Below are 15,500 nucleotides of genomic sequence, written 5' to 3'. Positions count from 1 at the left end.
CATTAATAATAATTAATTATCCATTAATATTAAGAGTAAGTGCTTCCTCCGTTTCTTTTCTCTTCAACAGTCAAATTTATAGTCCACGTTAAATTTAACCACACTGTTACTATTGTGGTACTTTGGAAGTCTTTTTGCAAATTAAACTTCATAATCCACCAAGACCCCCAAACCCATCAAGTCACTAAGCTTTTCCCAAAATAATATCTAGATAGATGTATAGTTTCCAAGTTCACCAAGAACATTTCTCTTCTTTTTTCACTTTTCCACATTCAAATTGGTTAATGTTCTCTCTGAATATCACAAGAGTCTTTATGGAGTATTTACAAATATTGCATCAGTAAGCAATATTAATAAACATTAATACTAAGCATATTCCTAGTAGTCTTTGATTTTTTAAAAAGTTCTTTCAAAATAGTTAGTCTAGGCTTTTCTTACAGTCGCTCTGTTAATTTTTTCTGGATATGTCAATAGCACTGAAAGCTTAGTGCAGCCATGTTGCTCTTTGATTTTTATCTTCCTGTCTCTCACCAAGGTGTCACAGCTTCTGATCAGCCATGATGACCACCTTCTATCCAGTTGGCTGCAATGGGTTTCCCTATGTTCTAGCAGGAGATTATCTTAATCCATGAAGTCTTTGGGGCTTCCCCTCTACCTTCACTATGTCCTCCAGAATTAAAGGTGCTCTAATGTTCATGTTTCATATTTTATCTATTCTTACTATATAGAATGTTATCTATTTCTCTGTTTTTCTCTTTCTTGATCTCTCTCATTTATCTAACTATGAGTGATCTTACATTATCCAGCCAGAAGAGATCAATCAAATATATACAGTATTTGAAATTAACTATTTTTTAAAACAAAGTCAGAACATCATTCCAGAAAATAATATATAACACCAGCAAACCAATACATAGTAACAAAAACCACACACCATTATTAGCCATAGTCTTTGATTTAATATAAAGCCTTATCAGAACATCTCTGGTAACAGTTTATCTGGCCTAGTTTAAGCAATTTTATTAATGTCATTGATGATTGTTATAATTTAATATGAATTGACATTATGACAATTGAAGGATATGGTTATTTCAAATAGTTTGACTTGTTTAAGCAACTTTTTACTCAATTATTATAGTTAAAAATTCATATGGAATGAAGAAACATAAGCTACAACACATAAAACATTACTTCAAATTATGTGATTTTACACTGCATGTAAACTGAACAAAAATAAACACCAATATGAGGAGAGTTAATGAGTTTTCATCATCAGTTGTTCTTTGGTGTTCAGGGCAGGTCTCAGGATAATAATGTAGCATTTGGGGATAAAGATGCAGCCCAGTAAACCTAGGCTGGAGGTCAAGATGGAGAAGATCTGCACGGCTACCATGTATTTCCCCTTGGTGCTCAGGTAGGTGGGGACAAAGGAGATCCAAACACTGCAAAAAACCAACATGCTGAAGGTGATCAGTTTGGCTTCATTGAAGGAACCAGGCAGCTTTCGAGCCAGAAATGCCACAAAGAAGCAAAGGGCAGCCAGAAAACCCATGTAGCCAAGGGCAGAGTAGAACATGGTGACAGAGCCTTCATTGCATTGCAGCAGGATGTGTTCTGGTTGGGAATGAAAGTCTGAATCTGGGAATGGGGTAAAGATTGCCAGCCAAATGATACAGATGCATACTTGAATACCAGAGCAGGATAAAACAATAGAGTTGGCCAGACTCTTCCCCACCCATTTCCTCATGCTGCTGCCTGGCTTTGTGGCCAAAAATGCAACTACCACCATAATCGTCTTTGCCAGCAAGGAAGAGACGGCAACTGAGAAAACGAAACTGAAGGTGACTTGCCGAAAAAGGCAAGTGACTTTCTTGGGATGACCAATAAACAGAAGGGGGGTCAAGAAAGCAAGCAAGAGGGAGATCAGAAGAATGTAGGTGAGGTCCCGGTTGTTAGCTTTGACTAAGGGAGTTTCTCGGTATTTAATGAAGATTCCCAGAATAAAGGCAGTGGTTAGGGACAAAGCAATGGCAAAGAAAGCCAGGATGTATCCCAACAATTCATCATAGGATAAGAAGCTTATATTTTTGGGGACACACTGATCTCGCTTCTTATTGGAATACTGGTCATCTGGACACTTTTCACAATGGGCTGCATCTGGGGAAAAATTGGTTAGCATGTATCTGTTTCTGCAACTGTAGGAGCATGAAAACCACATCAGAAATCAATTACTTCATTTTGAAGAAATAACATAATAATTCTGCCCAGGGATATTCATATGACATAACATTAGTCATATTTATCAACACTCTTTTCAAAAGCTGAAGATGAATGTGATTATCAGTTCTCAAAACGTCTTTCCTAAAACCAAGCAAGCAAGTGAATAGAAATCAACAATCTTTCATTATTTATTTTAATGCTCACATCATCATACAAATTTCCTGATAGTGCCCAATCTTTGAAAACTTTGTAAATACCTTCAAGAAATGTAATGTTTTGTTTGCTTCTTGATCAAAAGCTCCAAAAAGCAATAGAGAATTTTGATTGAATCCTGATTTTGTTTGCTATTTTTGGAGCCACCTACTGTACCTTCTTGCCCAGAGTATGTTCCTTCCATACACAGAGAACAGTCATAGCAGCAAACTGGGGCTCCCTCTCTCACAATCTTGGTGTAACCTGGGGAGCAACTTTCTGTACATCTTGAATAAGGTACCATCTAAACATAAATAGAAAGATTATTTCAGGGCAATGTATGAATTGGAAGGTTTTTCTGAAATCAACTGCTTTCAGAAGCCCAGGAGCACATTGAGCAAAACCAGTCAAGAAGTGGTGGCATGAACTTTAATTACTCTACTAGCAAGGGACAAATGAAAGGCCATTCTCTTTCTCTATCAATCTTCATTGTAGATCCCAAAACAGATTCATTGCCTTATTCTTTCATCCAAAGGAAAGCAGCTCCATTGCAAAAGGTGTTTCTCCTTAGAGCAGGTATGATATTGCTATAATATATATATATATATATATATATATATATATATATATATATATATATATATATATATATATATATATATATATATATATATATATATATATATATATATATATATATTCTCCATCTTTGCTTTCTCAGGAAACCTCCAACATCTAGATATCTCTAGAGTCCCTTTCTTTCTCTCATACAACTGACCATTGTATCATCATATGTAAATGAGAGGGATTCAGCCGGTTCGGTGTGGTTCGCCCAAATCGGTAGCGAAAATCATGGGAGGAAATCACAAGCCCTGCCTGACATGCCTTGGCTCTATGCCATACTATTTAGGCACGTTTTTGTGGCTGGGCACATGTGTGCAAGCAAAATGCTAGCGCGCAAGGCCAGGTGCATGCATGGAAGGGGCATCCAAGAAGCAAGCGGACACTTGTAGGGCAAATTGGTGGTAACAAAATGTGGAACCCACCACTGATGTAAATGACTTTTTAAGCTGCCCTCATTTCCCTCACCACATTCTTTTTTTGGTTTTGTAAGTTTTATTGATTTTAAAAGTTTTACAAGGAAAAAGGGGTTAAAAGGTTATAAAACATTTTGACAGCTACATCATGCAGGGGGAGAAGGCCCCCCAGGTCTCGCAACTTTTACAAAAAAAGTTGAAAATTATGAACATTTACATAGATATTAGCAGTTTTAAGTTTAACACAAAATCTTCAACATGTTTCAATCATTTTGCTTCTTATCACTTCCATAAAGGTAGATTGTAACAACAATTGCAATGGTGTTTCAATTCACTTTTGTGATCTGAGTCTTCTTGTTGTTGCTCCCTCCCCCCCGTCCACTGGCAGAGCCTCTGCCCCTCCCTGCCTTGTTTCTTGTGTAGCCTCCCCCATGTCTCCTAAGAGAGCACTATGTTTTTTAAAGAAAGCCTCTGCTTCCTCAACTGTGTTGATTCTAATTCTACTGCCCTCCCAAAAAATCAACATGTCTTCTGGTAAAAACTACCTGAACCAGACCCCATTATTGTATATTTTTTTTGCTAAGAAGGAAAGTTTCCTTCTCTTATCTCTTACTTTCTTTGGGATCTGCTTAAGAATGGTTATTTCTTTATCCTTATATTTTAATGGTCCTCCCCTTTGAGCTCCTAGAACCTCATCTCTTGTGGTTTTTCTAAGAAATTTAACATGAACTTCCCTTGGGACATTGTGTGTTCTAGCATAGGCTGAGTTAATCCTATAAATCAGGTCAATATCCCACCCAAGCTGTTGTTTGTCTCTGTTAATATATTCTGCTAACATTGTGGTCATAATCTCCTTAAGATCTTAATTTTCAACTTCTGGCAAATTTTGAAACCTAAGGAAAAAAGACATCCTTTCAAATTCCATTTTTATCACATGATTCTCAAATCCTACATTCCCCCTCTGGACCGCCTTCAGGTCGTCTCTCATCCCAGCCGCACCCTCCTCCAGCACACCTATCCTCTGCTCATTCCATGTGGTTTGTTGTTGCATCTTTCTGCTCATTCCATGTGGTTTGTTATTGCGTCTCTCTCTCTCGTTTAAGTCCTGGAGTTGCTTTTTCATTTTGTCCTGTCCCTTTAAGAGGGCTTGAAGCATCTGTTGGGTGGACAAATCCTTTGAACTCTCTTCAGAGGCTTTGGGTTGTAAAAAAGATCCCAGATGTGATTGTTGAGCAATGGGGCTGGACGTGGAGGATGTTGGGGCCGAGGAGGCGTTTCCAGGCGGTAAGTTCTTCGGATGCATCATGATGCTCAGAGATAGTTATTGTTCTATACAGAGAGATGGTGCCCGTGGGAAAGCACAGCCAGTAGAGACCACCAGGTAGGCAGATCCAAAGGAGAATAAGTCGTTTAGTACAAAACTAGAACATATAGGTGGATCAAGATATTCCAAATCCAGGGGAAAAACTTATTTGAGGAGGTTCCTGGAGGTCTCTGGGGTGGAAATTAGTTCAAAGCCACAAAAAAATTTTTAGGGGAGGAGTCTCATGCACAAAGACAAAGAAGAAGAAGGAAGTGGGCCATCTTGGCTCAACCAGTACAGTACAACAAAGTCAAGATTCCCATGCATAGTTTAGAGAAGAATCAGCTCAACCATCCTTTCTCTCGCAGTTGTGATAAGAAGAGAAAAAAAGGAGATTTCCCCCCCATTAATTAAGGGAAGTGAAAGTGTTTCAAACTTTCTCTCTCCCCCTTGCAAGGGAGAGATTGTCCAAGTGCCGCTTTTCCAAGGAGGGTGGAAATCCCCCCCCTCCAATTCTAACTCCTCCAAAAGTTGAAACAAAGTCTCAAAAAGAAAACTGCAAATCAGTCACTAGGGTAATAAGCTGTAAAAGATCCGGGGAGACTCCCCGCCTCACCGCACTTCAGCTGCTGCATTCAAATTAATTGTTTCCTTCCAGGCTGCATCGGCGAAGCGCACGGTGGCATTCCGCACGCTCCCCATGCTCACCTGGGTGAGGGGGGGGGCTAGTGAATTATTTTAAAGATAGAGTTGGAATAATGTCAGTGTTCTAAATACCATGTATGATATCAATCAGAGACCAAGGCAGAATCATCCTTAAAGTTCCAATTTAATCATACAGGCAAGTTAGCACATCTATGGAATTCCAACTCTAATGTTCTTCCTGGAATTCCACCCAGTTGAAAGTTCATGATCTATCCCCACACCCCATAATCCATCACATGTTCCAATCACCATCTTCCACGCTGGCATCTACACCCCTCTGCTTCCGGTCAGGTGCCGAGGTGTGGAGACAAAAGATGTCCTTGAGCTTCTATAAAAGAATGACAACAATACATTCCACAAATCTACTCCTTTCTATTCCCCCCTCCCAACTACTACACTAATGAAACACAATGGAAATTATAAGAAAGTGTGGCAGGCCAAAGGTCCTAAAAATAACATAACTACAGGCCTGACACTTAGCAGTATGAAGCAATCTGCTGCTCTGTGAAGTAAACTATCAGTCTCTCTGGGCTTGTCTGCTGATATGAAACTAACTGCTTGTGTTTGCCTGTAACTCTCCTGCCTTGTGTTTACTTGGAAGAACCACCTGTTGGTATTGTACATTTATTCATCTATTCTTATGTATATAAAGAAATTAATTAATCCAGCTGAATCAGTTATCTGTGTGTGGTTTCTGGATTTGAATTTGTGCAACAAACTCTGACAATATCTAATAAATTAATGAGGCTTTAGGTTCTCTTATTTGGAAGTTATCTCAATTGGCCTCAATAAGAATTATTTCTTATTGAGCAGAAACAATTCCACATATGGAGATAAATAGAAGAGCAAAATCCCAGCAGCCTCAAATACTTTGTTAAATAATGTTGGCCATTGGATGGTAGTTTGATTGACAGAAATCTTGACTTCCAAGGAGGCTCGTCTTTCTACATTCCCAATTTTCATCCCCGCATCTGATTTGTTCAAAAGTGATGTCCACTGCATGATATCAAAGTCACAAACAGGAATTCCATTTGCTTCCAAATAATTCTCATCTCTGGAAATATTGTGATGTTGGAAGTTTCTCAGGAACCTATGAAGCTGCAGAAACATAGAAAAAAATATGACAATTTGAGCCTTTATTCAATATTTTTCTTGCTATTATTCTGGATTGGAGGTGCTCTGAATAATTCCACTTCTTCAAATCACCACTGCCATCTCAAAGATTGATTCAGCATTTCATGGGAAGTTTCATTCAGTTATTCTCCAGGAATTTACAGCTCTTTTTCAAAAAATTCTCTCACATGGCCAAGCTTGTCCTACAAAGTGACCTTGACCATGTGTCAGAATGGTTGTGCATTTGGCAACTCCAAATCACAACTAACAAATGCTCTGTCCTACACATTGGCAATAAAAATCAGAGCACCAAATAGAAGTTCGGCAGAAATAACCTCATACATGACTCTTACTCCATCAAGGACCAAGAAGTACTCTAACGATTTAAGCCCAGAACTCACTGTAACAGCATTGCCACAAAGTGTTAAGAGTTGTTAACCTAATTTGTGAAGCTTCTTCTCCGGTAACATTGTACTGCAAACTAGGGCATACAAAACTTTTCCCAGGCCAATTCTCGAATACAGCTCATCTGCCTGGAATCTACACTGTATATCAGACATTAATACGATAGAGCGGGTCCAGAGGTATTTCACAAGGAGACCACTCCACTCCTCTACTCAAAATAGAATCCCTAGAATCAGCTTGAAAAGTTGGACTTGGATAATCTGGAACTCTGCCAGCAGCAGTTTGAACTAAGCATAGTAGAGAAAATTGTCGGCTACAACATCTTACCGGTCAACAACTTCTTCAGTTTGAACCTCACTAATACAGAGAGAAGCAATCGATACAAACTCAAGGTAAACCGCTCCAAACTCAATTGCAGAAAATACAACTTCAGCAACAGAGTGGTCAATGCCTGGAATGCTCTAACCAACTACGTTGTTACATCCTGAAACCTTAAATTGTCTACGGTGAACCTCACTCCATTCCTAAGAGGTCCCTAAAGGGGGCATGCATAAGCGCACAAGTGTGTCTACCGTCCCTGTCCTACTGTCTCCATTTATTCGTATTCATTTCCTTCGTTCATGTCCAGGTTCATATTTATACCTGCTATCTTGTACATGTTTGACAAACAAACAAACAAATAAATAAATAATTTTTGAAAACATGGAATAGATAACACCACCATCAGGTGGCCTTGTAACTGGCTGACAAATTACATTCAACATGTAGTCCTCTGGGGAACCTCATCCACTTGGACAGAAGTAAGCAATGGGGTAACGGAAGCTTCCATTTTAGGCCCAGCACTCTTCAATATCTTCAAAAAAGATCTAGGCGAGGGAATTGAAGGGGAACTCATCACATTTGCATATAACACTAAGCTGGCAGGAATAGATAACGCCCCAGAAGACAATCTCAAGATCCAAAAAGAATAATATAAAAATAACATTTTGAAATATTGAATAATTAAATAATGGAAGATTATAACTTAACATAAATATGTGTATTATTATCGGAACAATATAAGTTTGTGAAATGTAACAAATAAGATTATCAATATTCTATTGGTAGTAAAAGGAACGATACTTATTACAAGATGCTTGGCATAAAAATAATGTATTGAAATATCGAATAACTAAATAATGAAAGATTATAATTCAACAAAATATGTGCATTATTACCAGAACTATATAAGCTTTTCAACTGTAGTAACTATAATGAATATTATTTTATTTATACCAAAATGTAAGACACTCAGGTGCCACACTGTTCACACATTGATATGTTTGTAAAAAATTAAAACAGAAAAAAACTTGGGGAACATTTTTTTAGAGTCAGTTTAATGTCAGGGTTCCAAATAATATGGCCATAATACAGGACTCTGAGGCAAGCAAGTTCCTCAAATATCAGCTTTATTGGACATATCATATAAGCATATAGGCTGGTGACACCTGACTCTAAATGCTCCTGCAGTTTTCACCTAATTAAAAGTAAAAGTTTTCATCTCCTTTCCCAACAATCAGTCACATGGTCCAATCATGGTGTCATGTGGTTGCCTGGTAACTAGACCCATCATCCCTCCATCCATCACTGGGAATGTCCTTGGTTCCCAGGAGAAAATATTTTGTTTTGGCTACAAAACCCCAGCTATATCTATTTCCCCCATCCATATCCCTCGACTCCAGTGTGGCAAAACCGAAGCTTCAAAATGGCCTCAATCAGGTCAGCTTCAGGGTTGACACTCACTCTCAAATACCACAAATTGAGCAACTGCTCTTTGGAATATCTCACCCCTTTCTACACCTAATTTAATATTGCGGAACTTGAAATGGAGAATCAATGGAATCTCAAAGGAGAAGACTTACCTGCCATGGCTGAACAATCTGGGGTGATTGATGGTATCCAGCCCGCATTCTCCTCTTACTCCATTGGGAAGAAGAGGCAGCATTGAGGACCCAGGCCACAACTTGAATTATTTGGGAAATACTGGAGGAATCCTGAGACAGGATTCTTGCAATCACATCATGGGGTGGGAAATCCCAGTTCTCTTTTTCTCTGCATTTTTTCCAAACTTTCTTAGACAACAGAGGAGTTGAATAGGAACATTGGAATGCTTCCTTTCCATATGATGTGACCATAGATACATAAGATTTATAGTCATAATACCGAGTCCTTCTCTTTCTCTGGATGAGGAAGAAAAACAAAGCATATTTATTTTGGAGATCAACAAAGATGTCAAAAATACCTACACTGAAAGCTGTCAAAGTTGTTGCAATCCACACCCTTCCCACAGTGGATGTATTAGTTATATCAATTGTTTGTATTGTTACTGCTAACATTGCTGAGGCTTGAAAGTCCAGTTGGCATACTATAATTTTTATTTGACTCTTGATAAGAGAAAAGAACATTTTCCTTTTTTCTTGCATGAGAGTTTCTCCAGCACTTGACTGCATATTTGCTTCTGGGACGGTTCTTGAGAGGACAATGCAAATCCCATTTTTTAGAGCAATAATTTCCAAGCGTCTTTTGAATTTTTCTCCTTTTTCATTGTCCTGAGAAAGGAGGCCAATCCACGTCCATCGGAAATGCAGGAGAAGCTGGACAATGGCTGAGTAAGGAGGTTCTTGGTTTGGGGTCAGCCGATATGAAAAAGGCAAATGATGATTTTGCTCAGCCACCTGGTTAATGACACTGTAGTTGATCTAAAGATAAAAGAGAAGGTATTGGTAGTTTGTGCCAGTTTTAATGATAAAAGTCAGATGGTAAATCTAAGGGCCTTTCCCCATGGCTGAGAGAAGTTTCAAACAACAACTGCATGAATTTTGCTAGTTCGCTTGATGTCCTGCATTTTTGCCGTGTATGCTCCCTTTGAAACCAGGGAGCTCTGAATTATCTGTGGGCAAGGTTCATGGGTGGTCCTCATAGAGCACACCCTCCTGGTCACATTATAACTCACCCATTCACTCAGTCCATTCACAGTACCCCTCAGGTCACATTATAACTCGCCCATTCACTCAGTCCATTAGTCAATCAGAATAGAGCTGGGGAGTCTTCTAGTCAAGCAGGAGACCTTAGACCAGGGGTATCAAACTCAAGGCCCAGATCCAGCCTGCAGGGTGCTTAGACCTGGCCCGTGGGGCTGCCCTGAAAATAGCCCACAGTGCCTCTGCCAGCAAAAAGGGAGCTAGAGTATGCCCCCCCCCCACCATAGCTCTGCTTTCACTGCCAGAGGGTTGCAGGAGGCTGTCTCAGCTGAAAACGGAGCTTGGGAGCCCATTTTTGCAGGGAGAGCATTTGGGCTACCATAGGCACCCCCTGACACAAGTGACATCATGCTGGCCACACCCACCTTGGCCACACCTCCCCCCAAAATTCAAACACAACCCTGATGCAGCCCTCAATGAAATCGAGTGACAGCCCTGCTCTAGTCCTCAAGCAGGAGACCCAATACCATTTCAGACAAATGACTGTCCTGTCTCTTTTTGAAAACCCCCAGTGATGAAATTGTTTAATATTGGTATATTATTTCATTACCTTCATTTATATAATTTATTTCAAATATTTCTATATAAACTCTTTAATTTGCTGAATTTCTTTCAGACATTTGAAATGCAGAAGTCAGTTTAATAATCTCACTTTAAAGCAGACGGAGTTCCTGTGGAGACCCAGGGCAGGATCTGTGGGGGGGAGGGGGGGAAGCATACGGGCAGATGGGCGGAGACTCCAGCCACCACCACTACCGGTTCACACAATCTGGGATGAACCGGCAGAAACCCACCTCTGAAACATTCCCTTCATATTTCCAACTTTCTTGAAGAGATCTCTGGTCCTCCCTAATCTATTGGGTATTTTTCTATTTCTTTGCACTGTTCATTTAAGAAGGCATTCTTACCTCTTCTAGCTATTCTCTTGAACTTTGTAGTCAGCTGGGTGTATCTTCCCTTTTCTCCCTTGCCTTTCCCTTCCTTTCTTTCCTCAGCTATTTGTAAACCTTCCTCAGACAGTCATTTTGCTATCCTGCATTTCTTCTTCTGTGGGTTGGTTTTAGTTGCTAACTCTTGTACAATGTTGTGAACCTCCGTCCATAGATCTAAGAAATCAGATCTAATTTCTTAAATCTATTTGTCACCTCTACTGTATATTCATCAGGAATATGATTTAGTTCATACCTGAGTGGCTTAGTGTTTTTCCCTATCTTCTTCATTTTAAGCCCAAATTTTGCAACGAGAAGCTCATGATCTGAGCCACAGTCAGCTCCTGGTCTTATGTTTAATGTCTGTATAGCGATTCTCCATCTTTGGCTGCAGAGCACATAATCAATTTGATTTCTGTGTTGACCATCTGGTGATGTCCATGTGTAGAGTCATCTCTTGGGTTGTTGGAAAAGAGTGTTTGCTATGACCATCGTATTTTCTTGACAAAATTTTACCAACCTTTGTCCTGCTTCATTTTCTACTCCAAAGCCAAACTTGCCTGTTATTCCAGTTAAGTTTTGCCTTCCTGCTTTAGCATTCCAATCCCCCCTGATGTCATTTTTTGGTGTTATAAGGTGTTGCAGTGCTTCATATGACTTCATCCTCTTCAGCCCCAGTGGTTTGGGCATAGACTTGGACTGCTGTGACATTTAATGGTTTGCCTTGTACTCAAACTGAGATCATTCTGTCATTTTGGGGATTGTATCCCAGTATTGCTTTTTCTACCCTTTTATTGACTATGAAGGCTACTCCATTTCTTCTGAGGGATTCTTGCCCACAGTAGTATACCTGTTGACCATCTGAATTAAATTCACTCATTCATGTCCATTTTAGTTCACTGATTCCTAAGAAGTCGATGTTAGTCTTGTCATCTCTTGTTTCACCTCATCCACCTTGCCTTGATCCATGGATCTTACATTCCAGGTTCCTATGGAATGTTGATCTTTACAGCATCGGACTTTGCTTTCACCACCAGATACATCCACAGTTGAACTTCCCTTCAGCTTTGACCCAACCGCTTCACTCTTTCTGGCAGTACTAGAATTAGTCCTCTGCTCTTCCCCAGTAGCATATTGGACACCTTCCGACTTGAGGGGCTCATATTCCAGAGTTATATCTTTTTGCCTTTTGGTATGGTCCATGGTGTTTTCATGGCAAAGATACTGGAGTGTGTTGTCATTTCCTTTTCCAGTGGATCATGTTTTGTTAGATCTCTCTGCTATGAGCTGTCTGTCTTGGGTGGCCATGCATGGCTAGTTCAGAGCTTCATTGAGCTATGCAAGCCCCTTCATCATTTCAAGGCAGTAATCCATGAAGGGAATATATGTATATAAACACATACCTATATATAATACAACTGTGTGTGTGTGTGTGTGTGTGTGTGTGTGTGTGTGTGTAGGAGGAGGATTAGAAAATTTTGTTATTAAATATTATGGATGTTTAGCTAGAATAGGACATAAGGACTCAGTGTTATTGGATGATTTTAGAAATAGCAAATGAAATGCCAGTATGTGGTTATGTATTAAATTTTGGTATATTTTATGATGAAGGACGTTTAAACAATTACAGTCAAATGAAAATGGAAGTATGAAGATGGTAACATGTATAAACATCTGAGTTAAAATACTTGAGTTAATATGAACTATGCTTGATGACTGTGGAAGAGATGCACGAAAGCCTTTTGTAACCTACTGATACACTTTCTACAGTATGTAAAGAAGGAGGATTCTTTGTGTTGTGTTTGTTTTGAAAATTAAAAATAAAGAAATTGAGAAAAAAACCAAAAAACACCCTCCCAAAAGGTTCTGTGAGCATGCGCTTTGCGTGAATGTGCAGCGTTCAAAATGCACCAATTTCAAGCTCTGCAGCTCACGTTCTACGGAAACCCCAGTAGGTAAATCACCTGAGTCACAGAAATCCTCTGTGCCGCGTGAATCAGCTGAGCTGAAAAATGCAGAAATTTAGGACAGGATAGGGCAGGTGCGGGTTGGTGAGGCAAACTGATCACAGGAACTACATAACTGCATATGTATAAGCTTTTTTTTATTTCTAGACAGCACCCTTTCCTAAGCAGGACTCGGGGCGGTGTACAGTCATTATTAAAACCATATACAAATACATAGACATAGATGTAGACGGAGGAGGTAGAAAATATACTGTACAATATTTAGTTAAAATACAAATAAAATTAAAATTCCCTTTAAAAATTCCCCAATAAAATGTTTGCAAGGAGGTGGAAGATGGAGCTATAAATCGGCTAAGCCAGCTAATTGGAACAGGTGGGTCTTAAGCTTCTGTCGGAAGGAGCGGAGGTCGTTAGTAGTTCTAATATCGGGGGGGAGGTCATTCCAGAGGGTTGGGCCCATCACAGAGTAGGCTCTACTCCTAGGCGTCACCCGCTGGCACTGCTTGGCGGATGGCACCTGGAGGAGTCCCTCCCTGTGAGAGCGGATAGGTCGTAGAGATGTGTGAGGTGAGATGCACAAACACACACACACACACACACACACACAGACAGACAGACACTTCACCTACTTTGTGAATTAAAAATTCTTTCCGCTCTTCTAATATTGACTCTCTGACTTTCAATTTATTTGAAGAAATATGTACAAGGGCTGCCTTCTAGGAAAATCTGAACAATTTACAACTTGGAATTTATTCCATTTGCCTTCATACCTGTGGAATTTTATAGATGCTCATGACATTAGATATATGATCAAAGAGTTCAGAATCCATCTCTTCAAGAACTGCCAGCAGGTTCTTTTGTCTTCCACATCTGTAGTTTGGGACGTTCTCCTGCCCTGTAGACAGCACATCCAGCATGGCCTCATAGGTCATTCTTGCACTGAAAAAGTTCTGATAGATGTTGTAGCCCAGGGTGATGTTGGGTAAGAGCCAAGGATTCCGGTTGATTTCATGAACAGCCAACAAGAAGGGAAGAAGGTGGTAGAAGGTGTTCTCACTGCAACGTAAGAAATTTCAACATCCTTTTTTTTGCTCTATATCAACAATTTATGTGATCAACTTAAAAGAAATTGTGTTCTTTTTCTCAATAATATAAAATTATTCAATTCTACAGATAATTATCTTGCTTTTTGCACAGCGATCTTGACTATGAATGGTCATCTGTTTGGCAACTTCAAATTTTGATTAATAAATGCTCTGTCTTATACATTGGTGAATGTAATCAGAATGTCAAGTATAAGCTAGGTGGATTTGATCTAGCAGATGACATTCACTTTGTCAAAGACCAAAGTGTACTTATCGTTGACAATTTATGCTCCAAAGCTCACTGTATCAGCGTTACTAAAAAAAAGCATTAAGAGTTGTAAACTTAATTTTGCAAAGCTTTTTTTCTGGAAACATTATATTGCTAATTAGAGTTTATAAAACTTATGCTAGATCAATTTTAAAGTACTGTTCAACTGTTTGGAATCCCCACCATATGTCTCACATCAGTACAATCGAGTGGGTTCAGAAGTCCTTCACGAGAAAAGTCTTGCATGCTTCTGTACACAATAGAATTCCTTATGCTACTAAGCTTGAAATTCTCTCTTTGGATAACTTAGAACTGTGTTGCTTGCAGTCAGGCCTAGGTATTGGTATATAAAGGAACTTTTATAAAATCATCATGTTCCCCGGGATTCTTTCCTCTAAAGGAAATTGGAATGAGCAATAATGAATTTGCCTTTCTCAAAGTGAGGAATCGGACAAATGAAATCCTTCCTAGAGAAGAAATTGGAGCATGTAAACTCAATCACTAGAATCCTGGACATTCTGACAATTACCTTTTCAGTTGGTGGGTTGGAGGCTTGAAGAACGAAAATTCATGCAATAGAGCTACGGTGCCACACATTATTCCAGTAATCCAGTAGTCTCCTGGCTTGTAGTAATGGAACCATTCCTTTTCTTCTATTATCACCTTAAATGGACATTTCACCAGCATACAGGCACAGGGAATTTGAGACAGAATCTGAAGCAGAAAAAGCTGTATATGCATCAGCAACAAATTTGACATACACTGCAGGAGATACTTCCTATAGTTCTTTCTTCAGCACAGAGTTAAATCTCAGAGACTATAATTAAAGTGAAGAAGGTCCAGTTTGCACCCAGATTTGGAAGTTTTATCTGTAATTTCAGATTGCTACAGTATTTGCCCAGCTTTACCACAACCTCGGCTCTCATCACAGAAGGAGGCTGTTAGAAATCAGAGTATCAGGTGCTGTCTATCCCATTTGTTGTTACATTGATTGGCAACTAATTGTGGTGGTGGAAATCCCAAAGGAGAATAAATAATCATGCATGTAAAAATTAAAAGGGGAATTGGGATTGAACATTGCCACAAAAGTGTGCAGTTGGAGAAAAGAGTTTTGTTTGACTCAGGAGAATAATCCTAATTTGAGAATCAAGAAAGGAACAATTCAGGAAAGTTTAATTGTTTTTTTTTAGTCTGGAAACTTATTCTTGAGATTCTAAAGCTTCAAATGTGGAAAACCAGTTCAATATTCTTGAACT

General features: G+C 39.3%; 1 protein-coding gene across 1 annotated transcript in view; it reads right to left on the bottom strand.

Moving 5' to 3' along the window:
• Positions 1 to 14,841, bottom strand: part of LOC309401603 (vomeronasal type-2 receptor 26-like) — a gene marked incomplete at both ends in the record, with an annotated part of 29,787 nt that extends 14,946 nt beyond the window's left edge. The window contains 3 exons of the mRNA XM_081970669.1: positions 9,436 to 9,713; positions 13,662 to 13,947; positions 14,774 to 14,841. Coding sequence (XP_081826795.1) covers positions 9,436 to 9,713; positions 13,662 to 13,947; positions 14,774 to 14,841 — 632 coding nt within the window. The remainder of the gene's footprint in view (positions 1 to 9,435; positions 9,714 to 13,661; positions 13,948 to 14,773) is intronic.
• Between the last annotated feature and the right edge of the window lie 659 nt (positions 14,842 to 15,500).

The sequence above is a fragment of the Natrix helvetica genome, assembly GCF_964273705.1.
Source record: "Natrix helvetica genome assembly, chromosome: 1".
Classification (NCBI taxonomy): domain Eukaryota; kingdom Metazoa; phylum Chordata; class Lepidosauria; order Squamata; family Natricidae; genus Natrix; species Natrix helvetica.
The sequence above is the reverse complement of the archived record's forward strand: the minus strand, read 5'-3'. Positions and strand labels throughout refer to the sequence as shown.